The sequence below is a fragment of the Saccostrea echinata genome, unplaced genomic scaffold (assembly GCF_033153115.1).
Source record: "Saccostrea echinata isolate AGI-Se365-2 ecotype Australia unplaced genomic scaffold, CSIRO_AGI_Sech_v1 ptg000054l, whole genome shotgun sequence".
In the NCBI taxonomy this organism is placed as follows: domain Eukaryota; kingdom Metazoa; phylum Mollusca; class Bivalvia; order Ostreida; family Ostreidae; genus Saccostrea; species Saccostrea echinata.
Genome location: NW_026889803.1, coordinates 64,759,144 through 64,787,050, shown reverse-complemented (window position 1 = coordinate 64,787,050; position 27,907 = coordinate 64,759,144). Strand labels below are relative to the sequence as shown.

General features: G+C 34.3%; 1 protein-coding gene across 1 annotated transcript; it reads right to left on the bottom strand.

Moving 5' to 3' along the window:
• Positions 1 to 1,351: 1,351 nt before the first annotated feature.
• LOC133205604 (eukaryotic translation initiation factor 2-alpha kinase 1-like) lies at positions 1,352 to 23,369 on the bottom strand. Its single transcript, XM_061341441.1, has 17 exons — positions 23,291 to 23,369; positions 20,764 to 21,056; positions 19,591 to 19,779; positions 19,174 to 19,307; positions 18,981 to 19,039; positions 18,715 to 18,838; positions 15,192 to 15,272; positions 14,974 to 15,076; positions 13,772 to 13,805; positions 10,305 to 10,758; positions 10,078 to 10,171; positions 8,815 to 8,915; positions 3,888 to 4,014; positions 3,460 to 3,551; positions 3,209 to 3,349; positions 2,941 to 3,036; positions 1,352 to 1,783 (listed from the first exon to the last, which is right to left on the bottom strand). The coding sequence occupies exons 2-17, from the start codon at positions 20,882 to 20,884 to the stop codon at positions 1,616 to 1,618; spliced, it is 2,118 nt and encodes a 705-aa protein (XP_061197425.1). The 5' UTR covers positions 20,885 to 21,056; positions 23,291 to 23,369; the 3' UTR covers positions 1,352 to 1,615.
• Positions 23,370 to 27,907: the final 4,538 nt, after the last annotated feature.

Genomic DNA, 27,907 nt, shown 5'->3' with positions numbered 1-27,907 from the left:
ACTTTGACCTTGATGTTTGACTTACTTTTGAAAAACTTGAACCTTTTCTATATCTCTTCAATGGTTGCTGCTAGAGCTTTCATATTTCACAGGTATATTCCTCGAGACAAGACCTTACTTTGGGTACCAACATATTTGATTTGCATTTGAGAAAGTTTAGCCTTTGCTATAAGTTGCCATACAGGGGCATCAGTGTTTCACAAACACATCTTGTTCCTTTGGCCTTGCCTTAATTTTGGCTTGGAGTCTTGACACAACCTTATGTGGGGAACTCTTTGTAAATGAAGCTTTCGCTATCTCTGCACAGGTATGAAAGTTAAGGCCTTAGCAAAACTTCTATTTTGATCCCTGGCCTATTCAAATAACCTTAACTTGGAGTGATTACAGATCTAAGGTCATTATCAAGTCCAATACAAAGTATTGGTCTCCTGATGTTGCCCTATTGAATAAATTTGCTTCATTAGATACATGTATATTTACATGTACCCAGAAATGAAATGGGATCTCTGAGAGGACAGAAATTACAACTCTTATACACCCCTCCCTCCTCACCCAAAAAAATTTGCTAAGATACAAAAAGGTTTGTTTTAAATTTAACAAAACTCGAGAAAAAGCTTCTCCAAGAGCCTGAAAATAAAAATAACTTCCAAATCACAGAATTTATGACTTGATATCATGTCTCATGTTAAAGCCATTCATGATTTTTTTCATAGGATCTTTTTTTCAGTTCTTATCATGACCAAGTAAAAACCATGGCAGTTACACACATATCAATAGAATCTTGCTTTTTCTTTCAAATAGATTGTAATGGTTTGGACTATATGTACTGTGGATATCAGCCTAGATAGCTCAGTGGTTAGAACACCAGACTAGTTATGCAGGGGCCCTAGGTTTGATTCCCTATCCAGCCATAAATTTTCTCCTTTCCTGTTACATTTGATGCCATGACCAGGATTTGAGAGTGAATTGGTTTGTCCTAAACTGACAATATATACATTTGCCTGGGTAGCTAAGATTAGAGCACCTGCCTAGGTATGCAGTGGTCCTTGGTTTGATTTCTGGTCCAGCCATAGATTTTCTCCTTTCCTGCTCAGTTGGTGCCATGAGCAGGCTTTGAAAGTGTAATGGTTTGAGCTAAATTGACCATGCATATACGCCTGGGTAGATAACATCAGAGCACCTGCCTAGGTATGCAGCGATTACTCTAACCTAAATTTCCACTTTTCCTGTTACAAAGAATATTGTGCTGTCTACAGCAAAACTTAGTTCGGAGCATCTACATGTCAGAGGTCAAAAGTTAGGCTTGCTGAATATAATCATCAAAAACTCAAACAAATTAAATGTCAAAAAAAACTTTTATTAACATGTTGTATATAGTTCAACAACAAAAATTCAAAATTACTAAACTCTCCAAAACCATTCACAAAGGACAGACATTCATTGAATAATGGGAACTCTTCCAGACACTGTCACTCACAATAAATTTCTAATTATTCAATTTTTAGTGTCCTTATTAACTCCTGGGCACTTTCGGTCATTCATACCAATAACTTTAAATCAATAATAGTCATTACCGGTAGTTTGCGCTATAGTAACTTTACCAGCTAAATGTCACTCAGACCATCACATTTTCCTTGTCGCACAGATCTAGTTTAATATTTGATACTTTTCCAAAGTCTTTTTCCAGTCTGTCAAATTTTTTATCTCGTTCTTCTAACATTGCTTTTAATTTCCGAATTTCTTCATCTTTGTCCTTCAGAGTTTGCCTGAGATTCTGAATTACCTGGAAATACAAGATCAAACAGTAGAACTCGGTGAAGCAATATCATACATTTTTCTCAATAAATATTACATGGTCTTCACATCTAACAGTCAATATTTCCATAAACTTGTAACATAACAAAGTTTGGCTGTATTTTAAAATGTTAAATGGTTCTAATATAGAAGGCATTGATTAGATGAACTATGAAATTCTTAGCTTATCAAAATGCACTTATGCATTTATATATCAATCGATAACAAGTAAGTCCTAGACCTTTTTACTCCATCACAGACTTTGAACATCCCTTCTCATTTCTCTGCATTGAATTTGATTTCATACCAAACAACATCTTAACAATTTTTATTTTATATAAGGATCAGACAAAAATTTCATTTGTCCTCCAAAGTTTTGAGAATAGTCTTGCTGTTCATTTTGTAAGGTTATATGATTTCAAGAGTTTTGCAAAACCTATCCTATATGTATTTTTAGGGACATCTCAAAACACAGTTACATTTTCTATAGGAATGTTTGGGGAAATGCTTTTTTTGCACTTCAAAGCAAATTATAAAAATACTATAAAAGACTGCTCAAATTATAATATGTGATGAGAAATGCTATACTGTACAATCCATGTATATGCAAGAAACACTGAATTCCACTGTCTGGTTTACAGAGGGGGCATCTCATAATGTGAAATATCGAAAAAAATTCCTGTTTAATATATGGAGTACTACAAAATATGACAGATACTAGAGATTTGCCCAGAAAATAACAAAAAGTAATTGCACGATTTTCAAATTCCCATTTTTAAAATTTCAAGAGCACATGTTTTATACTGACTTTTATAACACTTTTTATGACCCCCTCTAAGAGAACTTCAGTTTATCATAATGTCATAAACACACTATAATGTTGTCCAACTACCTATCAGTTTAAATATCATTAAAACTGTCAATTCTTAAAAGATGTAATTAATTTTTTTTTACTTGTGATTTCTTAACTTTGTTTATTTTGATAATTTTTTATGAAATAATTGCCTTAAAAGTGCGTATCTACTTTATTTACCCAGTATTGCACAATGAAAACTGCAGTTGGCCCCCTTAAAAGAATTTTTAAGATGCATGTATGTGGGCTAAAAGTATCTACATTGTACTTTTATTTTTGTATCAAGGAGTTACCTGATCTTTAGTGAGGAACAATTCACTGTCCAATATCTCTCTGACAGAAGGTCGTTCATTAGGATGAAGGGAGGTCATTCTCTTAACAAAACTAGCCTTAAATAGAAAGTAATGTCCATGTATATTTGATATTGTAGACCATCTTTCCTTCTCAATTACATGTTGTTACCTTCCCTTTTTTTAAAAAACATACAGTATAATTTTCTTTCCTCAAGACTAAAATAAAGTAAAATTGTGAAATTTCTTCCCCAAAATTAAAATGACTTACATGAAGGGGCCATTCCTTCAGAAAGTCTTCATCTAGTTCCCCGTTTTTCCTGAGCTGATCCATACAATGGAATTTCTCCATTTCTGTTTGAAAAGTGTTGAACATTTCAAACAGTATAACACCTAAGCTGTACACATCACTCTGAAAGAGGGAAACAGAGACTCATTTCTCATTTCATACAGGTGTCACACAGGTGTATGAATAAAGGAGATGTGATAAATTAGCAACAACAATCATAAAAGTCTGATTACCTTATAGTTATACAGAGTCCCCTCCAGCTGTTCGGGGGCTGCATATGTGGAAGTCCCCACCCCTGATGTATGTTTCTCCCATACAAACTCATCTAAATGTAACAATATCACAACTGAATCATTTAAAAAATATTATTGGCATGTAAATTGCATCTAAACATATAAACTGAAAGTAAATAAATTGATATCAGGTCTCAAGACCATAACCTGAGAAGAGATTTCAGTCAAAATTTCAAATGACTTTTGAAACATTCATTAAAATAAAACAAAATTTTCATCATGATTCTTTATTTAAATATTGAAAAAATTACATCTTTTTAAACACTTTTCTGATTAATCTTTTATAAACTTCACATCCAGTAAGTATCGCACTGAATAAAATCCATAAATTCATTAAAAACTGTACCCTCGTAGACAATTTTATTTACCATATAAATCAACAGGAGATGGGGTTAACAGAACGTCATCAGATCCTTTCACAAGGTCATCTTTGGCAAGTCCAAAGTCTCCTATCTTTACATGTAGCTCTGGTTCATGCAGGAAAATGTTTCTGGGCTGTGGAAATGTTATATGAGACTTGACATGTTAACAAATAATGTTTATTTTTCTTAAAATTAAAAATCTGAGTTTTTGCTATGCATAACATGGGCATGGTATTGGCTGATTTCATTTAAAAAAAAAAAAAAAAGTTTGTCAAAAAACTAGCACTTTTAATTTTGTTAAATCTAAATATCGAGAATCATTTTATTGATAATTGAAAGTTTGGCTATTATCATAAGAATCAATGCTATAACCACCATGATGACCACCCATACAGTATTCTAAACTACTGTTGTGTATTATTACTAGCTTTGAGTGTTTCTTGGAAAATTTAAATGTTTATTGAAATAATCAATTTGGAAAACTTCTTAGAAGAATTTTGTTTGAGACATGTACTAGGAATTGGGAATAGGAGTAAAATTATGATCAATGTTTGAAGCTGGGGAATGCATAAAATACAAGAAATAATACCTGAAGCGAGCGACAAAAAAACGGCGACGTAAATTGAAGGTTTTACAACGCTTGGATCTGTAGCTCTCTGGTTTATCTGTCCAAATTTTCTCAACCAGAGAGCTACAGTTCTGCAGCTAAGACACATACAAATTACCTTTAAATCTCTGTGAATAAGACCAAATTTTCTCAACCAGAGAGCTACAGTTCTGCAGCTAAGACACATACAAACTAGTATTAATTGTAACGGGGACCGTTACAGATGTTCCCCAAACGCTCCCCAACTTCCTTTTGGTGTATTATTCCCTGTAAGCTTCATTAAATAAGGCACTCAAGTATATTGGGTTTTTTTACGCATTACACACGCGCGGACGGGCATGCATGTACAAAATGACCATGTCAACTTGTCTACACTTTTAATACATCTTTATATTCAAATTTCATTAAAAGATGAAAAAAAAATCCGCTATATTAAGTATATCTGTCATTTTACGCATTGCACGCGCGCGCACGTGCATGCATGTCCATGATGACCGTGTCATCTTGTCAACACTATAAATATATCTACATATTTCGGGTATCAAATCATTTCATCAAAAAGTATAAAAGTTATAGCTATATCAAGTATATTAGTCATTTAAGCATTGCATGCGCGCGCACGTGCATGCATATGCATGTTGACAATGTCGTCTTGTCTACATCTATAATATGTCTATATATTCTGAATATCAAAGCATAACATCAAAAAATGTAAAAGTTATGGCTATATCAAGTATATTGGTGATTTTACTCATTGCACGCGCACGCACGTGCATGCAAATGCATGCATGTGCGCGCTGATCATGTCATCTTGTCTATACTTCTAATATATATTTATATTCTGAGTTTCAAAGCAATTCATCTAAAAATACACAAGTTAAGTCTATATCATTCGTATAGGTTATTTCAATCATTGCGCATGCGCACACGTGCATGAATGTGCATTTTGACCATGTCATCTTGTCTACACTATTAATATATCCTGATATCCTGAGTATCAAAGCATTTCATCAAAAGAGTTGAAAGTTATGGCTATATCAAGTATATTTGTCATTTTACTCATTGCACGCGCACGCACATGCACGCACGTGCATGCATGTGTGCGCTGATCAAGTCTTCTTGTCTACACTTCTAATATATATTTATATTCTGAGTGTCAAAGCAATTCATCAAAAAATATACAAGTTAAGTCTATATCAATTGTATTGGTTATTTTAATCAATGCGCATGCGCGCACGTGCATGCATGTGCATTCTGACCATGTCATCATGTCTACACTATTAATATATCCTTATATTCTGAGTATCAAAGTATTTCATCAAAAGATATAAAAGTTATGGCTATATCAAGTATATTGGTCATTTTACTCATTGCACGCGCACGCACGTGCATGCACGTGCGCGCAAAATGACCTTCGTTCCGCAAATCTACATAACATTCCTATTAACCCTAAAAAGGTTTCAACTCAATCGGATGTATAGTTTTGGAGATCACTCACGGACAAAAAAGTACCCAGGAAGAAAAATAATAATAACTAGACTCTTGTTGCCATGGCAACAAAAAAGTCTTCCGTTCTTCTAAATCTGTAAGAATTTGCTTTTTTCTGTGTAAAAAACATACATATCATATTTACTGTAAAAGAAAAAAATAACTGGAAAAAAAGTCCTTTCAGTACTTAAGGTACTTTGATTTTCATTATCAATCTTGTATAATGCATTTGGCACCTATAAGAGATATACATAATATATCATTAGCAATTAAAAAAAATTGTTTGCAATCATTTCTAAGACAAACAAACAGACGAACACCGTACTATCATAAACTTCACTGTGTGTATGTTTTGGCATAATTGTGTATGGTGTTATAAAAAAATATAATGAATTAAGTTAGTATCACATTAACCTAAAGTATCTGAGTTTTGTAAAGTTATAATATCAAGATTTGACAGCAGACCTATAAGACAGATTATTCAATTACAGTAATTCTTCAGCAATCGATTGATTGATTATACGTATGTTGTTTAACGTCCCTCTCCAGAATTTTTCACTCACATGGAGACGCCACCACTCGCCGGTGGAGACTGCAAATTTTTGTCCCATACTTTGGCACTTATCGCAATTGAGCAGAGGGGAATCTTTTTTATGCCAGCACCTTCTGCGACAAGGGACCTCGATTTATACGATCTCATCCAAAGGACCGGTCTCCACGTCCCACAATCGAAGTTCATAATACCGAGATATTTTATTTTTTATTTTATTCTATTTTTTCACAAGTTTGTTGCATCAGATTTACTTAAGATCATACTTCAAGATCATTTCGAACTCAGGCTACTTAACTGCAGTGCATACAGCGTCAAGTGATTTTGATTGACAGGTCAACACAGGTGCACTTCGTGTGATACTTTTTAAGCTGAAAAATATACAGGATGTGACCATGACTGACTATGAAATCAGAAAACATTTAATTAAGAATGGGTGTGACCGATATAGAACTAATTTTTGCTCTATGTAAATGGATAGGAGGATCGGGATTAAGAGGGAATCTCTCTCTCTCCCCCCTCTCTCTCTCAGACGTAAATTGAACATTTCATAATGACAAATCTACCATTATAGAATATGAAATTCTGTATACATGTAAATGGTAATTATATTCACATGTTACAGATTTAAATCTAAAACGAATATATAATTCAAATGCCTAGCTGCACGAACGTCTCCAAATATTAATCAAGACGGGGGGTGGGGGGAGTCTTCAAAGGAATTAGATAATTTTATGTTTTATGAATTATAAGGAAAAGTACGGACGTCAGTTGCATGTACATAATTATATATCATTGCATAAAATTGTGTTCATTCAGGTATACTTATCCCACATATCAACAGACCTGTGCAATTTTTTTTCATGTTTTTTTTTCAAAAGAAACATATAGCGTAGCATTATTTCACACAGAATCGCGTTTTCACATATTTTTTTTTAACTCTTTGAGTATTTCACAAGAATCCATGCCCAAGAATCGTCTTTTCACATCTTTTATAATTCCTTGGGTATATAGAATATAGATCATGTGTCATAAATAATTTAACTTTTTATCAAATTTACATGTAATAACAAAATCTAATCTACAGATTGATTTTCTTTCTTTTAAGTGGCAGATATCAATTTATTTATAAAGGCTTTAAAACAGTACTGTATTACAATTTTCTATCGCTCAATTCCTTTTTGAGTGTATGTAATATTTTTTTTAATATCGAAAATAAAACTCGGAAATCGGGATAATTTCGCATTCAAATCATAGAGAATAATAAATCGTCTGCATTATAGAAGGCTTATAACTATCGTATTCTGAACTTACTATACGAGATAGATAAAACTGCATTCCTGTCCATCACTATAAATGTATACTCAGTGCTTATAATATATTTACTTGAATTAGGTACCTAGCATATATATTATTATTTTTTTTTTTAGATATATTCATGTGTAAATAAATTAACTGTCAATACAGACTTACACTACACTGGCAACTTTAAACTATACATGCATTGGAAGTGGTAACCAACGTACTCTTATATTTAGAAGAGTGAATATGGAACGTCTAAATATTTTGATATGGAGAGTGTATATGTCTCTTACGTCATCGATACTATTTCCGCCTTTATCTCGAAAGTTCTATTTTCACTTACAAGTCAGAGTTATCTTTCTTTGCCCATTGTTTACACACTAGGTAAATGGGGAAAATGACGGTACCAAAAATCTAGAAAATGCGCAATCCAATTTTAAAACAAATTATATATTTAATATTTGTAGAATAACCTCTGTTATACATAATAATATCTTGAAAAAATATTAAAAAACAAAAAAGTTGAAAATTGACCAAACACAAGTTCACTTCCGGTTCGGACAGGAAGTACCGGAAACACACGAAAATAACTTCGAAACAAAGAGAATGTCATGATCTAATACTCCTGTAAATTTCACATCTTTACCTCAAACCGTTTCCGAGAAAAATTCCGGACAAAAGTGCATTTAAAAAGTGGAAATTCGGCCGTAACTTCGGACCGGAAGTGAATTTTTCAAAAAACGGAATTTTATATAAACTTCATATATCAGCCTACTATCATGTGAAAAATTGTGAAAATCTATCCAACCATCTCTGAGTAATCGCGCTCACAAAATTTGGGAGGAATAATAATAATAATAATAATAATAAAAAGAAACAATACAATCACTATAAGTCTTCCGTTGTGAACGGAAGACTTAATAATAATAATAAGAAACAGAGTAAAAACAATATGTTCCCAAACTTCGTTTGGGGAACATAATTACCTTTAAATCTCTGTGAATAAGACCATTACTGTGGATAAACTCAACTCCTTTAAGAATCTGCTTAAATATCTTCATGTTGTATACAGAGTAATATGGCAGATCTGAAACATTCATGTCTTACATTGATAACACTATACATATATATTATTTATATGTATACTGTACATGTACATACATGTACATGTCTTAATCAGCAATACCAGAATTGTTTATTTTTTACACATATACTGTACATGTATATGCATGTACATATTAATCAGTAGATCTGAAACATTTACATACATGTACATGTATACAAAAATATACAGGGGACTGTTAAATATCAATAAAATACAAGTAAACATTCAAAATTTAGAAATACTGCTGATCAGCTGACAGGGTTTATGTACCCCCCCCCCCCCACACACACACAAACAAACCCATCCTATTTGTACATTTTTGATCAGTCAGGGATTTATCAGCCTATTTTGGGAAACGCCATTTTTGGGGAATTGGGAAAAAATTATCGGCTTTTTGATGAAATTGGGAAAAATTAAAAATGTTGCTTATTTCATGTATTCAGGCGTAATTCATTTAACATTTCAGCATGAACTCTAATTTGGGCAGCCAAACAGACAATTATATATGATCCAACTTCATACAAGATCAATTATGAATAACAGACTAATAAAAGTAAAATTGACTTCAATGAGTATGAAGTGTTGATACAACTTAGGGTAGTAAATGTGTGTATGAGATTCCAATTTAGGTCATTACAGAATTGTTTCTGGAAAATATAAACCTCCTGCAAGTATATATTTTCTCAAAGTCCTCTTTTAATATGTATTAATGCATTGAAAATATATTTTTCTATTTGAAATAATGCCTACAGTCCTTACCATTCATTCGTAGATCAATTGAGTATGTAGAAATAACTTAATCAATCTATATAATTACACAATATCACCATTTTCAGAAAAAACGGAGGAAATTCGGATTAAAAGTTGGCGATGTTTTTACAGTGTTTTTAAACATGTGTTATGACTGTAGTTTAGCTAAATGACTTAAATATATGAAAATTACAGACAATCTGACAATTTTCCTTGTGTTTTTCCAAGATAATTAAATATAAAAGCATTGTTCACCAATTGGGAAAAAACACTGCCAAATTGGGAAAAACTGAACTCATTTTCAATTGGGAATGGGGCCGAATTTCGGCCCCTGAGAAGGTACTGATAAATCCCTGTGTCAGTTGACAGGGTTTATGTACACACACAAACATACCCTTCTTATTTGTACACTTTTGGTTTCGCAGCTGTAGCCAATCCTTTAATGTAAGACTGCAAAGTTCCATTTGTATAAACAAACTTACATTTATCTGAAACAAAAATGTACACTTAGCAATAAAATAACATAATTTTATATTCTTTCACTGTGCTATATTCATGAGTGTAACACCTCTTTTCTGACATATATTTGTGAGAAAATACAATAAAACATAGATAACTCACTTCAAATTTTTGACATTTCTCATGAGTGTCATCACAACACGGCATATGATCATAGCTAATACTTCGTTTCACTTTGAGCTGCCTATTCCAGAACCGTCCATTTGTGTCAATAACATCCCAGGCCCTGCCCCTGTCTACAGTCTCAGTTGCCTGCACCGAGGAGCAAGTCCCTGTGAATTCAGACTCGAAGAATTTCTTGGCACAGCTGTGTTTGGGAGGATTTTTTATCAGTCCTGTCTGTTGAGTGTCCACCTGACTCGTATTGTTCAGTAGACAAGCTTTACAGACACTCCCCGAGTCACTGGGGTCCAGCTCCTCCACAAAGGGGCCCCTGTAGGGGGATGAAACAGAGGCAGTGTTGTGTACTATAAAGTTAATGCCATCACTAGCTCCACTGGCTCCAGAGGCAGCAAACACCACACTGTCATCCGTCTCCTTATCTTTAGGCTGAAAGCTGTAATGGGAAAAGTGTTCACATGTACCGTACCTTCTGACTGGAGGAAATAAGTAGACTAGGGCTGAGACAATACAACTTTTTCTGTATCAATGTGTATCACGATATTTGAGCCACGATACGATATGTATCGCAATATTTTGGTTTTAAAATCCTCTTTTTGTATTGAAATGAACAAAACGTTTCTTCACAAATAAGAATAACTTATTCAAACAAGAGGCCCAAGGGCCTTAACGGTCACCTGAGTAGAATACAACAATTTAGAGGATCCATAGAGTATTAAAATGAAATGAAAGGTGAAGCTTTGTTGCCCAAAAGCAAGAAAAATAGGGTGATCAGGATCAACAAAATAATTAGTCTACTATTCATTAACAGTTCATAGATTAGGTTCTAATCTGTTCCCCATTTATCACTATCACCATACAGTATATTAACAAACTGTCAGTGCTTTTGTACTATTTTAATTCCTTGTTGTAATCTCTTACATTGGCCTCTCTTGGTCTTTGATGAACATTTAATAAGACAAGTTATTTTTGTCTCATTTTTATTTATCTATTACTTACAAGTCCACATGATCATTAAAACTATGAAAATACTTTTTGTATTATACAATAAAAATTCTTGCATAATTCTCTTATTCTATTAATTTTTCAAGTACATTATTTACAATGATTAATTATCAAAAGTAAATGGCAAAGGGGAATAACTCCTCTCAGTAGAATGCAAATTAATTGAGCCCTGGCTAGGACCAGAACACTTGACCAAATGGTCCATATGTTCAAAAATCTGGTAAAAATACCCTACCTTATTACAACTGTTAATGATATGCCCAAGTGCAGAGAAGATTTTTAAAGAAATAATGCATTTTCACTACAGATTCACTATATTATCAATAGAGCCCCCCCCCCCCCCCCCCTTCACCACTGAGAAACACCAGAGCCTCTCACCCTGGGACCAGAAGTTTCAAGTTTGCTCATCATAAGTTATCACTTTGTTTAACTGCTTAACATTAAGGAGCAGACAGGATTATTTAATAGAATTAATGCATTTTCACTACATTATCAACAGCCCCACCCTTATACCAGCACATCTGACCCAGGGGTCATGCAATTCACTACTCTGAAAGAAGCACTCTTGCTCATCATAACTATATACTTAGCTTCTTTGCTTTTTAACCAGAAGCAGAAAAGAATATTTTCAAAGAAATTTTGATTTTTCACTATATAATCAATAGAGCCCCCCCCCCCCCACCTTTTGACCAGGACCCTTGACCCTGGGGCCATGAAATTCACAATTTTAGAAGAGGCATCCTTGCATATCATAACAATGTACATAGTTTGTTTAAATAGTACCCAGGGGCAGAGAAGAAGATTTTCAAAGAAATAATTCACCTTCACTGTAGGAGCTATATAGCCCCACCCTAGCACAAGAACCCCTGTCCCTGGGGCTATGACTTTCACAATTTTGGAAGAGGTGTCCTTGCTTATCATAATAATGTACTTAGTTTGTTTAAATAATACCCAGAAGCAGAGAAGAAGATTTTTAAAGCATTAATGCATTTTCACTATATAATAAATAGAGCCCCGCCCTAACATCAGAACCCCTGACCCAGGGGCCATGAAATTCACAATTTTGGTAGAGTTACTCTTGCTTATCATAACTATGTATTTAATTTGTTTAAATAATACCCAGGAGTATAGAAGAAGATTTTCAAAGAAATAATGCACTTTCACTATATGATCTATAGAGCCCCCCCCCCCCCCCCCAGCACCAGAACCCCTTACCCTGGGGCTATGAATTTCACAATTTTGGTAGAGTCACTCTTGCTTATCATAACTATGTATTTAATTTGTTTCAATAATACCAAGGAGTAGAGAAGAAGATTTTCAAAGAAATAATGCACTTTCACTATATGATTTATAGAGCCCCCCCCCCCCCCCCCAGCACCAGAACCCCTGACCCTGGGGCCATGAATTTCACAATTTTGGTAGAGTCACCCTTGCTTATCATAACTATGTATTCAATTTGTTTCAATAATACCCAGGAGTAGAGAAGAAGATTTTCAAAGAAATAATGCACTTTCACTATATGATCTATATAGCCCCGCCCTAGCACCAGAACCCCTGACCCTGGGGCCATGAATTTCACAAATTTGGTAGAGGGCTCAATGCTTATTACAATCATGTCAACAGTTTGACTGCTTGATGTCCAGGAGCAAAGAAGAAGATTTTTAAAGATTGCATTAATTTTGATGGTTTTAGCCCCACCCCTCAGGCCCCAGGGGGGCAGGGACCATGAAATTCACAAATTTTGTTCCCCTTCACACATAGATGCCACATGCAAAAATTGGCTGAAATTGGTTCAGCGGTTTCAGAGAAGAAGCTGAAAATGTTCAAATGTTAACACACGACGCACGACGGACGACAGACGACGACGGACGAAAACAGATAGCAATAGGTCACCTGAGTGACTCAGGTGACCTAAAAAGTTGTATATTTGCTGTAAAACAAAATTATTTTACATAAGTGTTGTTAATTACTATGTATTTCATATTTATATTGATATTTAGCATATTTATTATAAATATTAAACCCAAAATGTTAAGTAAACAATTAAGAAAACATAATTTTTTTTTGCGATATTTCTACTTATGTATCAATGTGGGTATTGTCCTCACACAGAATCGATATTATCCATATCTTAATATATTGCCCCAGCCCTAAAGTAGACTACGGATCAATTAAGTTCTGTACTTGCAAGCAATATTTCCATTCTACTCTCACATAGGTGCAAATACAGTAAAACTTGTCTAATCCAGACACTGTTGTTTCCAAACAATTGAATTGAAATGTTTCATCTTATTAGGCAAGACTTCGAATACACAACATTCAGATTAGACAAGTTTCATTGTACATATATTAGAATTTTAAAATCCAAATGTAAATAGCAACAGATTTTCTCTCTTTTCATTGGATGCTGTTAAATGTAATATTATTTTAGATAAATAGCGTACCTTAGATCTGCAGGAGAAGACAAAGCCGTATCCCCTGTAACATACAATTTATCACTGTGAATTTGTATAAAAAATTATTACTTTTTTTCGTTATAACTTTTACAAGTACTTGGAATACATGATAAATTTCAGCATTAGACACATACAGTAAAACACGCTTATAATGAAGTGCCAGGGACAGACAATTTTGCTTTGTTATAAGTGTAATTCGTTGTATACGTTAATTGTTCAATACATTTTAAACTCATGGGGAATGAAAATCACTTCGCTATAAGCATCAATGTATTATAAGCATGTTTGCTATAAGCCTGTTTTACTGTATCTACAATTAATTCCATCATATCTGTTATAACACCAAATCACAAATACACCTACATGTAAACATACTATGAAAAATTGTTAATGAAAAAAACAAAAAAAAAAGGGTTGGTTTCATATAAATGTAAATAAATTAAATGAAACTACTAACTGGTTATTGCCTTTAATGATGTTTTAGGATAAATCAATCTAATTAAAATTAGATGTTCCAAATCCGCTACCGCTTCTCAAACATCTAACAACATCCCATTAGGGGTCACGTCAGAGCGACCTTTCGATTACCCAATGAAATCGCCATCTCTGAACTCTTGGCTTATAGTTCGCATGCGTTTCTTTTTTTTACTGCCACAACTAAACGCCCGAGGGGTTTCGTAGTAAACAAAATATGCATGGTGAAGACCGTGCTATATATAAATGTGACGTGCGGGATATATAGATGTTTACATGTAGTTTGTGCATTTTCGTTTGCATTATTCAGGTAAGAATGCCAGATTAGCGGACTATACGTTCAATTTATACCAAAATTACTCTAATTCAACATAAAACAGTCTACTGAGCATCAATAATGTAAAGATGTAGCCGTGGAACTAATTTTAGAATCCTATACAGAAGATTTAATCTGATTGGCCAAAATTTTTTATGTTTATTCATAGTCGAAAGGTCGCTCTGACGTGACCCCTAATGGGATGTTGTTAGATGTTTGAGAAGCGGTAGCGGATTCGGAACATCTAATTTTAATTAGATTGAGGATAAATAGAATGTGGAGATTTTAATTCCCTGCACTTCCTCTCTACTAAGGCTATGCATACAATTTATACTATAAAATGCTCGTAAATTGAAATTTTATTTATTTTATATGCACTGTTCTAAATATGATAACATACCACATTCAGGATCAAAGTTTGTAGCGTATTCCAGCCAGGCAGCATTATAGCCGACGATGTTCCCGTGCTGTAAATTGGCTAAAGCTTTCACTTCTCTCAGAACCTGGGGAAATGAATTATAGGAGTATAACAGTAACAGTGTTGATAGGTAGATTTCAGAATTCAAGTTTTCTATATCCCCCTTTTTTAAAAATCTTTTATTTGTGAATATAACATACCCTCATCCACACTTCAGGTTTTGAGTGTTTAAACTTGATCTTTTTGATTGCATACATCCTCCCATCAAGATTATGTCTGGCCTAAAATAAAACATAGGTAATCAGAGATTACAGAGCTCACCTCAACGAATGTTGTCTTTAAGTAAGGTAAAGTCCCACACTAAACTAATAATCTAGGAGTGTGCATCCCTAGATGCAACATTTATGCAATTTTGGTCTGATAGGGCTTATAGTTACTTGGGAATAGACTTATCTGAAAACTTAAAACTAGTCACTCATCCAGAAAATGTAAGTCAAATCCAGCATCCGAAGCAAGTTTTGAGATTGTTCGTCCCTTGATGCATCATCAATGCAAGTTTGGTTCAGATAGGCCTTATAGTTACTTGGAAATGAGATCTGCTCCAAAAACCTTAACCTGGCCACTCATCCGGAAAATGTAACTCAGATCCAGCATCCGAAGCAAATCCAGTAGTGTGCATCCTTAGATGTATCATCCATGCAAGTTTGGTCAATATAGGGCTTATAGTTACTTGGAAATGACATCTGCTCCAAAAACTTTAACCTGGTCACTCATCCATAAAATATAGGTCAGATTCAGCATCCGAAGCAAATCCAGTAGTGTACATCCTTAGATGTATCATCCATGCAAGTTTAGTCAATATAGGGCTTGCAGTTACTTGGATATGAGATCTGCTCCAAAAACTTCAACCTGGTTACTCATCCATAAAATATAGGTCAGATCCAGCATCCGAAGCAAGTCCAGTAGTGTACATCCTTAGATGTATCATCCATGCAAGTTTGGTCAATATAGGGTTTATAGACACTTGGAAATGACATCTGCTCCAAAAACTTTAATCTAGTCACTCATCCCGGAAATGTAGGTCAGATCCAGCATCCGAAGCAAGTTCAGTAGTGTGCATCCTTAGATGTATCATCCATGCAAGTTTGGTCAATATAGGGCTTATAGTTACTTGGAAATGAGATCTACTCCAAAAACTTTAACCTAGTCACTCATCCGGAAAATGTAGGTCAGATCCAGCATCCGAAGCAAGTCCAGTAGTGTACATCCTTAGATGTATCATCCATGCAAGTTTGGTCAATATAGGGTTTATAGATACTTGGAAATGACATCTGCTCTAAAAACTTTAACCTGGTCACTCATCCAGAAAATATAGGTCAGATTCAGCATCCGAAGCAAGTCCAGTAGTGTGCATCCTTAGATGTATCATCCATGTAAGTTTGGTCAGTATAGGGCTTATAGTTACTTGGAAATGACATCTGCTCCAAAAACCTTAACCTGGTCACTCATCCAGAAAATATAGGTCAGATCCAGCATCCGAAGCAAATCCAGTAGTGTGCATCCTTAGATGTATCATCCATGCAAGTTTGGTCAATATAGGGTTTATAGTTACTTGGAAATGAAATCTACTCCAAAAACTTTAACCTAGTCACTCATCCGGAAAATGTAGGTCAGATCCAGCATCCGAAGCAAGTTCAGTAGTGTGCATCCTTAGATGTATCATCCATGCAAGTTTGGTCAATATAGGGCTTATAGTTACTTGGAAATGAGACCTGCTCCAAAAACTTTAACCTGCTCCAAAAACATTAACCTGGTCATTCTTTAGCTGAAATTGCAGCATCTGAAACCTTGACTGGTACAATAAAACACACTAGAAGCATCCTCCATGCATCTCTGACTAATATAGGCTATAGAAGTACTTGAAAAGAAAACTGCTCCAAAAACCTCAACCTGGGACGCCGACGCCGACACCGACGCCGACGCCGAGGGTATTACATAAGCTCCCCCAACTTCGTTGAGGTGAGCTAAAAAACACTTCTGAAATTATTCTCGAAACATTTACATACCGGTACTCAACAGTAAACTGTTTTCACTTTACACACATACCAGGGCTATCAATCTAATGTATCAATCAATATTTAAATCAGTTTAAACACTAAAACATAGGGAATCAAAGATTACAGAGCTCACCTTAACAAATTTGATATTTAAGTTCAAAGCAAAGTCCCACATTAAACTAATAATCTAGTAGTGCACATTCCTAGATGCAACATTTATGCAGTTTTAGTCCATATAGGGCTTGCAGTTACTTGAGAATGAACTTGTCTTAAAAACTTAGACTGGTCACTCATCCAGAAAATGCAGGTCGATCTAGCATACGAAGCATGTCTATTAGTGTGCATCCCTTGAGCCATCATCCATGCAAGTTTGGTTCAGGTAAGCCTTATAGTCACTTAGGAAAAGATCTGCTCAAAATGCTTAACCTGGTCAGTCATCCAGAAAGCATACTTCTCCACCCGAATTATGTCTCCCTAGATGCATAATCCGTCAAAGTTTAGTCCAAGTAGGGCTGGAATTTACACTGGAATGAACCTGCTGCAAAAACTACAACCCGGTCTCTCATCCTGAAAATGTACGTCAAATCGAGCATCTGAAGCAAGTTGATAGTGTGCATCCCTCGATGCAAAATCCATGCAAGCTTGGTGCAGACAGGGCTTGAAGTTACACTGGAATGAGCCTTTGTTCCAAAATTTTAACCTAGTCATTCATCCATAAAATCCATAAAAAGATCCAGCATATGAAGCAAGTCTGAGAATGTTCAACCCATGATCCATCATCCATGCAACTTTGCTCTAGGGTAGGGCTGTCATGGTTCCAAAATTTTTCGGGTTGGGTTGGTTCTGTAAATTTTCGGTTCGGTTTCGGATTTTCGGTTCAGTTATTTACATCTATTTTAAACCTTAATTTCAGGAATTTAACTTGAAAAATCTTTTAGTTATTTGTTACATTAAATTTACATTGAAAACAAGTCTTAACCATGCGAACGTTTAGACATCGGTGTGTAGAACTACTTGGCCTACTATTAGCCACAACCTGACCATTCCTGCTCGTTTCGATAATTATCTAATACTTCCATGACAAGTGTTTTGCCATGGAATGAAGTAGATTTCAGTTGTGATGTTCATTTATCACTGTTATCGTCATTATTCCTTTGATTTCGACGCCATTTTTTGTATTGAACAGACTCTAATATATAAACCAGATCCGAACCGAAATCCGGAAAATGGAACCGAAACCGAACCGAACAACTTGGACCGCGGTTCTCGGTTATTTCGGGTACTCGTGACAGCCCTACTCTAGGGAGGGCTTGAAGTTACACTGGAATGAACCAGCTCCAAAAACTTTAACCTGGTCACTCATCCAGAAAATGTAGGTCAGATCCAGTAGCCGAAGCAAGCCTGGTAGTGTGCATCCCTAGATGTATCATGAATGCAGGTTTTGTCAATACAGGGCTTATAGTTACTTGGAAATGAGACTTGCTCCAAAAACTTTAACCTGCTCCAATTATTACATACGCTCCCCCAACTTCATTGAGGTGATCTAAAAAGTCTGAAGGGCATTAAAATAAGGTAGATATGAAAAAATGTCAATTGTATACCTGTCACTTTGATGAATTATGTATGCAACTAGTGCTTATGCATATAGAATATTACAACACAGCACCTTGTACACTGATCCAAAACCTCCTTTGCCTATTTTGCTGATCTCTGTGAATTCTGTTGTGTATCTTGAGGTCTGCATCTGTAGCATTTCATCTGTAGACAGGAAAGACAATTGGTGTCGCAGTCTGTAAAAGTTCAAAAACGTCTAGAGATTTACCTGTATGCAGTGATGCTCCTCATTATGTCAGGATGGGTGGTATAACATTGAAAAAAGATAATTTTCTCATAATCAAAATAACCTCAATAATGGGTATAATTGAAGCTTACCCTGGTGAACTGACACAAGGAATCTCCTGACTAGAACTACTGGGTAATGCAGCTGGTGTCTGTTAAAAGGAGGGCAATTTGAAAATTTCCTACCAAAAATGTCTCATACAAAAGATGTTTTACACTGAACATTCCATGTGAGGTCTAAAGTATAAATGTTTCACTAAATGAGATAAATAAGCCCCTCTCTTACCTGACAGATTTTCATCATGGCAGCCTTTAGAATGTGATTCATGAAATAACGGTACTGTGCTCTGATGCTTTTCATCTCATCCAACACAGTAAAGGGGGAGACGTACTGGTGCCGAACCAACTGATCCGATATAACTGTCAAACAAAGATTATACTGAAGTGATATGACAATCAGTATCTCTGATGAACCATTTATTATTTATTAATCACTGTATTCTCTGACTTATTCAGGTTAGAAAACTGTACTTATTTACAATTGGACATTCATAACTTCATATAAATTATTACTGGTTTGTATAAATGACAGCTCGTGAAGCCAAAGAAAACATAATATAGAAATAATTTCAAAGTCCCTACTCTATCTTACTCTTGTGTAAAGTACTTAAACAATGATCTTTTGATTAAACTGAAAGGGCACCTTGGAAAAGCTGCTTCCCTTTTTCAGCATCTTGAGCATACATCAAACATAAATGTTCCAGAATGGAGATCATGAGAAGATGGGACGGGACTCTGCTTGGCAGCACACTGGTATGTTTACCATTTTCACTTCTCTCCGAAGTTGATTCCTCATCAGAAATACCCACCTCAGAATGCACAGAGTCTGGTTCTTAAATCAATTTTTAAATAAAATTAGTAAATTACAATCAAAATCTGCACAGATATATGTTCTTAAGATTTTGAATTCATGCAGTGTTCCAGCAAGGATTTCAAAAGGGCAGGGCGCCAATCCTGAAAAGGGCACTTTGGTGCGTTGATTGATAATTAAAAAAGGGCATGTCAAACATTGTCTTTTATTACGTTAATAGCAGTACATATATATATATATATATATATATATATATATATATATATATATATATATATATATATATATATATATACACATAGGCATTAATGTCAGTTATCACAAACTATCTAACTTAAGATAAAATTGAATTTTTCTATCTTTGGCATAAAAAAACTTCTTTACTACATTATCTAAAAAAATTGTTACTTTAAAATCAATAAATTATATTTGCTATTAAAAACATTTAAATTAAACAGGATTGCAGATCTATTACAATTTTTAAAATTGTATTTACACTCATGAAGTACTAAATAAGTCATTCAAACTCCTGTTAATGCCTTTGCACTTTTTCATTTAATATTTTTTTTCCAAACATCTTTCACGCTTCGGCATTGTGATAGAAATAAGATAAACACAGTAAGCTAAATTTCTTCGGTGTTAAAATTTAGCTTTTTTTTTTAATCATCAACGTAAATAGGTCATATTAATTACAATGCATGCATTTCTAGTGATATAATGGCGGCCCACATTAAAACACCAAAATAATATGACAATAAAGATAATATGGACTTGGGAAAAAGGGCAGTGCATCCTAAAAAGGGCACAGGGCGGCAGTAGGGGAAGCCGAAAGGGCAGGTGGCTGCCCTGTGGAAATAATCAAGGTGTAACACTGGAATTCATATGAAGACTTGTCTTAATATACATGATATAACATTTAGTTTATGCTAATTTATTTTTTTTTTATCCTCTTCATTAACTTTAAAATTTATTTTATTAATATAATTAAATACAAAGATTGCATACCCTCATCATACTTGCAAATCTTGATACTTGTTCTAGTCCGTGTGGCCCCATTTCCAAGTCTGAACAATCTCTGTGTTGGCAGAGATGGACGGACAGACATATTATCTGTATTTGCCTCCATAACTACGAAATCTTAAAGGAAGTTTTCAGAGTGTTACAAGTTGACCAAATTTCACCCAGCTACCTTCCACACTTCCATCTGACTCTGTTTGATACCTCAGTTGGATCAATGTCTTGGCTGTAACAAACATCCCATTATTCATTCCTTTAGCAAAATCACTTTTAAGTTGGTCCTAAAATAAGAAAGCAACAATAATTTTCAAATACATGTATACAGAGGAATAGCTATTTCCCTCTTTTTTGGAGAGAGAGAGGGGTGGGAGGAAGGGGCAAATAAATTTTCAATACACAGTCAAATCTCACTTTATCCAACTCCATGCCAATGGGACTCACAAAAATCTTCAATATATCTGAAAATTCTAGATATTAAAGTTATACATTAAATAATGAGGAACTGTATATAATGGTACAATGGATGTGAGATAACATTACCGGGTAGTAATTTAAGAAGATGGTTCAGATAGCCAGCAATTATCAAGACCATCATGTGAATAACATTATTATTATTGGCATGATCATACATTAACCTCAACACACCCATTATTACCCAAGATATCCATGTTTAAAAAGAGAATGATCCAAGTGTCAAAATTTAAAAATGAATGTCATTCCCTCACAACCCCAACCTTCTACAATGTTTCTTTTAATACTACGAGGTCCAGTCCAAAGACTATTTCTACCTACACAGCTATTTAGAGCTACCTAGGTATTTAAACCTACTCCAGGTACCTAGTTTTACCTACTTTTTGCTTTACTTGTATTTTGTGACCAAAGCTAGGGGTTAGAGGCCTAAAATGTCTTACAAGTCTGTATCAATTTTAAAACTTACTTTCATCATTAGATAAAAGGTTTTATGACAAGTCTTCATGCATTTCCTCTCCAGTCTCCACCCACATAAAGTTTACAAATTTACAAGCTGAATTTTGCCACATACAAGTGCACAACATGATAAACTTACAATAAATCTTACCTATTATAAAGATGCACCTTAATTATCATTTATTTCTTCTAAAGACAGGTAAAAAGGTAGAAGGGCTACTTTTACTATGTTTAAATACCTAGTTAGCTATTAACAATGCTGTACACAGGTAGAAATAGTTTCTGGATTGAACCTGTCTACAAGACATTAGGCCAAAAAAAATAATAGTCTTGTTTCCTGCTATCCGACCGACCCTATTTTTTTTTACACCCGACCCTAAAGTTTTTTTAGTTTTGGAAGAAAAAAATCGGGAATTTCCAGAATTTCATTGTTCTGTCACTGTAATCGGTTTCTGTATTAACACAATACAAGCCTTTCATGAAATTCTATGTTTTGAATAGGGACTTTCATAAAATAAAACTTGAGTTGTGCATCAAAAGACATGAAATTTAATGTTAAAAGACAATATTGACCTGTGTCATGTTTAATTTGATCTTGTATTAGTTCATATCCAAAAAATGCCATCAGCAGAAAAAAATAAAATAAAAAAATAATTTTCCTACCTACCTACCCTATTTTTTCAGGCTGGTAGGGTTGTATGTTCGTTCGCCCTAAAACTTGTTCGCCCTTGACGCCGTTCGCCCTCATTCCCGTTCGCCCAGAGTCCGATCGCCCTAAAACTTGTTCGCCGAGGGTCCGTTCGTCTTATTTATATTGCAGAAAGTTGAATAATGAACCAATGGATTTTTTAAATAAATTGTATGTACATTGGTACATAAATTGCACACGGGAGACAACAGACGTATGCATGTGGTCACACTATAAATACCTGTCCTATCAAAGACCCGGCAGACCAACAGAAATTAACGTCTCAGTCCTTTAATTGTTTTCAAAACTTACAGTGACATAATTAAGTATAATTAAATCAATTAAGCATGTAAAGAGCATAAATATCAAATTTGAAGATTACGGTAAATAAAAAAAATTCTGTAGTAACATTTGGAAAAAAAAAACACCAAGTCGTAAAATATTGAATAAAATTAATAATAAATGTTGATATTTATTATTTACTGTATATATAATAGGGCGAACGAGATATAGGGCGAACAAGAATAATGGCGAACGGACCTTGCGCGAACGGACTCGTGCGAACAGGTAGATAGGGCGAACGAACCCGATACCGGCTGGTAGCAGGAAATGGGACTACTGTATCATTTTTTTGGCCTTAGTGGAAAACTCCATCCATTTTTCACAACCTAATTTCTTTACATGTTTTTTTTCTGTTGAACAGAACTTCGTAAGTCGAAATGATGCTAGTTAGAATAATCTAACTGTGATGCAAGCTGCAGTATTTATGTCTCTGATGCAACCTTCTGGTATTTTCCACATCAGTATTATTGGTCAAATAAAAATCATTTTCCGTTACATATTTGAACCCACAATTCTAAAATAAATAAAATCTTGAAAAATTCAATAACGTATTCTTACCGCTGGGTCATGGTCATCATGGTGGTAGTAGCACTACAAGTTACAAACTAACAAAGTTATTAAAAAGTTTTAACCGTTTCTCTGTTCATGGTTTTATTTTCTTCGTATCTCGAGCCCGACTTAATACGGTGGTCTCGGGTTCAGGATAAGCTATTTAAGGTGGAACGACCCTCTGATAAGAGAGATAACTTCCCAAGTAAATAATCTTAAAATGATCTTAAGTTTCTCTTACCATGGTTACAAAATGAGATATTTCTTTCTGTTTATAAACAATTTGAAAACTGTCTGCGGTAGTTTATCATGTATACCAAATGTAGAATTTTCATTAATATTAGCAGGGACGTACATATACATATATAGGTTATTATTGTCTTTATTTTTTTCTTATGTAAATTATATTATGACACTAAATAATAATTTCATACACATGTATATCTCTTTTTTTGATAAATTATTGGTCTTAGTTTCTATTCATATTATTCATAGAATTTTCTTCAGATAATGGTAAGACAAAAAAAATTCCTCTCTAAAAAAATGGCACCGACCGCTTTATACGACATACTATTTTTCAAATGAGTGTAATGCTATTTATGTAGGTGAAAATCAATATTGGGAATTTTAAAATGTTTTGAGTGAAATTTCGAGCAAAGGGTCATTACCTCCTATCTCTTCTTCCATGCCTGTTTTTATCTGATGATTAACATTCCGGTACGGGAAACAAAAGTGAATAGATATTTGGATCTGAGTCGTGATATTCATGTGATTTTTAGAGATTATCAATGAAAAAAAAATCAAAATAAAAATCATTACTGGGGATAATGGGATGGGTGCGTTGAAGAGGCGCAACCCTGTTCACGAGTACCCATGTGCTAAACGTCTGCTGTGAAGAGCAAAAATCCGATCCATTTATATGCTATACATGAAATTCGTTTATATTATTCATCAGTATTTAATGCTCGTATAAAGGTATATACGGAGATATTTGTCAAACCAGATTCCACAAACTATTGACACATACGCGGCTAAAAAGTAATCAACTGCATGCATACAGGTACATGTATGCTACATATGTTAAACTATATAAGCCAAAGAAGGTCCACCTTGATGATTGAGTACATAAATGCTATTCGTTTTGGAGGAAATTGTCATTTTAGTCGTTAAATTTTTAAATTAATAAGGACAAATAACAGGAAAATCCTGAAACAGATGTTTGATAACATTGTAACATAAATAAGGACTGCAGAGAATACTTTACTAATTTTGATGCGAATAATCCGGTATTGATCAATCTAAGAAAATGAGGTAAATATTTATTAAACTTCAGATCTCTGTTTATACTAATCTCATATATAATGTTTTTTTAATGTTCTTCTTTTCTTCCTATTTTTAACTGATAGGTTGATAGCAATATTGTTGGTAACAGTATTTGGAATTGTCGTTTCTTCAGACATTTGTAAATCGCGGGCACCTGCTGGTCACGTCGATGGATGTAGTGTTCCTTCGTTCTTGCCTCATCCTTTCATTAGAATCTTCACCTCTTCTTGTGATAAGCATGATGTCTGTTACGACTGTGTGAGTACAGATTTAGTCCGACATACTTTTCAAGAAAGAATTTCTAATTAGATGGGTATGCACTTTTATAAGGGAGATGGATGAACAAGGCGTGCAGAGACTCAGATATAAAGTCGATATCATATTCAATTTGTGAATTTAGTATTTAGAGTCAACTTCTCATTTTTGAAATATATGAAATTATGATAAACAAAACTTTTCTGAGGAAAGTTTCCTCGGCAAAAAATATTCGGTTATTTAAAAAAAATAATGTGGTATTCGTGGGGTTCGAACCCTAGCAATGAAAATCATGAATATTATTTTTCTTTGAGACTACCACGCTAACCATTGCGATACACAGCTTCTAACGAATCGTGGCATTTAAATCATATTTGTGATACAAATTTCTCGGAAAGATGCGAATGTTTTGTCATAAAAGTTTATTTTTAAGGTATAGTGGTTCTTTGCTCCATAATTTTGTTAACCAAAAAATGTATATTTTTATGCAAACTTTGAGGATAACTTTCAGAAACATGGAACGGAGACCCACTCATATCGAAAATTTGTGTTATAATATGAGAAATTGATACTTTTTGTCCTCTTTAGTGTGTGTATGCTATTTCATAGGCAAATAATTTCAACCTTTGTGAGATATTTGTAAATTGCGGAGATTGTACATAAAGTATACTTTAATTTTAGATGAAATAGATGAAAATTTTGTTATAATTGAGGTTTACCTTTATGTTTGTCGCACTATAGGCACTTCGCTCTCCTTGTTCGCCCATCTTCTTTCTACATTTTTTTTATTTGCACACCTATAGGCAGCTCATCACGGTATCAACAGAAAGCAGTGTGATGAGTCATTTCACCGAGCAATGAACAACGCTTGCTTTGACAGACGCAAACGCTTTTTGCTGGATGATCTTCGCAATGACGCATGTCTTCTCTCCGCCCAATTATATTTTGACGCAGTGCGTTTCGCCGGAGCCATACATTTTCTTCACAGTTCACCAAAATACTGTGAAGAAGAATGGGTAAAACAGTGCTTGCCGAACGTGTAGAGGATGCTGCTTTGAATAAAAGTGGATTCTCGTGGAATTTTATTTTTTTTTCTCTCTCAATTTTGTTTATACAACGTCCTTCCTGTTTACATTGTACATATATTTGATGGAATATGAACACCAAGGTTGGCGTAACATATTCCTTTGATCTTTTCAATTTATTTCGTCAATTTTTTTTTTAAATAACCAGGAATTGTATTAACCTAAGTAAAAAAACAAAAAGGGTTTTCTTATGGTTTTATCAATCAGAGATTGTTACAGCACTCAAAACGTCAAAATTGGAGCGCAATTCCAAGTTTTATTTTATAAAATCATGTACATGTATACCATTTTATGTTAAAAAAAAAAAGAAAAAAACAAACATAAAAAAAAAAAAAAAAACGCTGATATTCTTAATTATATATCAGACGAAAATTGCAGTTATAGGGGGGAAAGATAGAATATTGCCACTCTCTATTCCGTACCATTCCGTAATCTATATAGGTCTTACAGCATGGCTCCTTCAGATTTAGCAACCTATTTTCCAAAATCATGACGTAAATTTTTATAAAAGATACACGAAAACATATGTCATTCATTTTCAACTCTCAAGTCGCTAAACATATGCAGATTTTTATTGTGTCATTTGTAGCAAAATTCATACACCCGGGGTTGTTTGAAATTTTCATTTCAAATACCTGACCAGACCACCCTCTGTAAACTGTAATAAATAAAGGGATAACCTTTGACCTCTGGTTTATGGTTGTCCACCGTGACCACCTATAATTTAATCATCCAGAGGTATAATTTTACTTTCATCTTTTCTGGTTTTTGCCATCTCCAACCACATATTAGGATACTTTTCTGGTTTTTGCCATCTCCAACCACATATTAGGATAAAGATTCTTTTACTCTAAAATAGAATCAAGAAAGTGGAAATCATCACGCAGTGCACCCCAGAACTTTCTTTTCTGCTACGTAAGGAGTGGTGTACATTGATTTCATAAATTTTGTTTCGTAACCATTTCATAAGCCTTAAAATCAGTAGACTTACTTAGTACAGTGTTTGTTAACATTTAAAATAGTTTACTGGACATAGAATTCGAAGACCAGTATTTTTCACTTCTAACTGCTTACTCAACAATTTGTTTTGAATAGAGATGCAGAAAGTGGGCATCCTTGTCTCAAGAGATTCATAAAATGAAATATATAATGGTCTTATCTCTCTTACACAATTTGAAGAATTATATTGAGTGTGGTAGATAGTGATAAATACATAGAGTTTTATTTAGTACTGAACAAGTGTATTAACCTCTCAAATACTTATGCACTAACAGATTTACATCCATGAGTATTTCATGTGAAGTATTTAGCACTAAAAAAAATCTGGATGATCAATATAAATATTCCAGGGTTAACTACTAAAAATAACAAAATACGTAATTTCATACGCTTTCAAACAGAAGCGTAATTTGATTGCGGAAACGTTCTTCAAATATGATAAAGTCAAGAATTTCGTATCTGTGGATCAAAGGTGTGTTTACTATTCAAAGAGTAACTGGATTTTCTAAAGGGAATGTTGGTAAGATATGCAATATAATAAAGAAACTAGGATCCAGTTCAATTCTGCAGTGGTGCTTCCAACCATAAGGGTTAGAAGTAACTAAAATTCCTTAAAATTGCCATGAAAATACCCGTGTTACTTAAGTTATTAAAGACTGTCTCCTTCTTGGACCCCCTTTCTGGTTTACTATAGAATTTTCCTTATCTTTCGTAACGGTTCCATTGAGGAACCTCTTTGAGCACGTGATTTCGTGGGAGAGTTGATATATAAGAGATTGTTAAGAATTTCTTCCTAATTTCGCCAGAAGGATTATGCGACACGTCGCGGTTCTTCTGTTTTTCGTTACCGCCAGTAAGGCGGTGACATTTTCGAAAAGGGCATCCGGAGGTAGGTGTGACCTTTTAACACTTGAACTTTGAACTGATGGAGATACAACAGTTTGTGATGAAAGATAATCCTGAC

Bases quoted from the DNA above. Each gene is read 5' to 3' on its own strand.
- LOC133205604 (XM_061341441.1), bottom strand. From the start codon at position 20,884: ATGGAGGCAAATACAGATAATATGTCTGTCCGTCCATCTCTGCCAACA. The intron at 19,780-20,763 runs GTATGCAATCTT...AATTGATTTAAG, and splicing joins GATTTGCAAGTATGATGAGG to AACCAGACTCTGTGCATTCT. The intron at 19,308-19,590 runs GTGCCCTTTCAG...TTTGTTTGACAG, and splicing joins AGGGAAGCAGCTTTTCCAAG to TTATATCGGATCAGTTGGTT.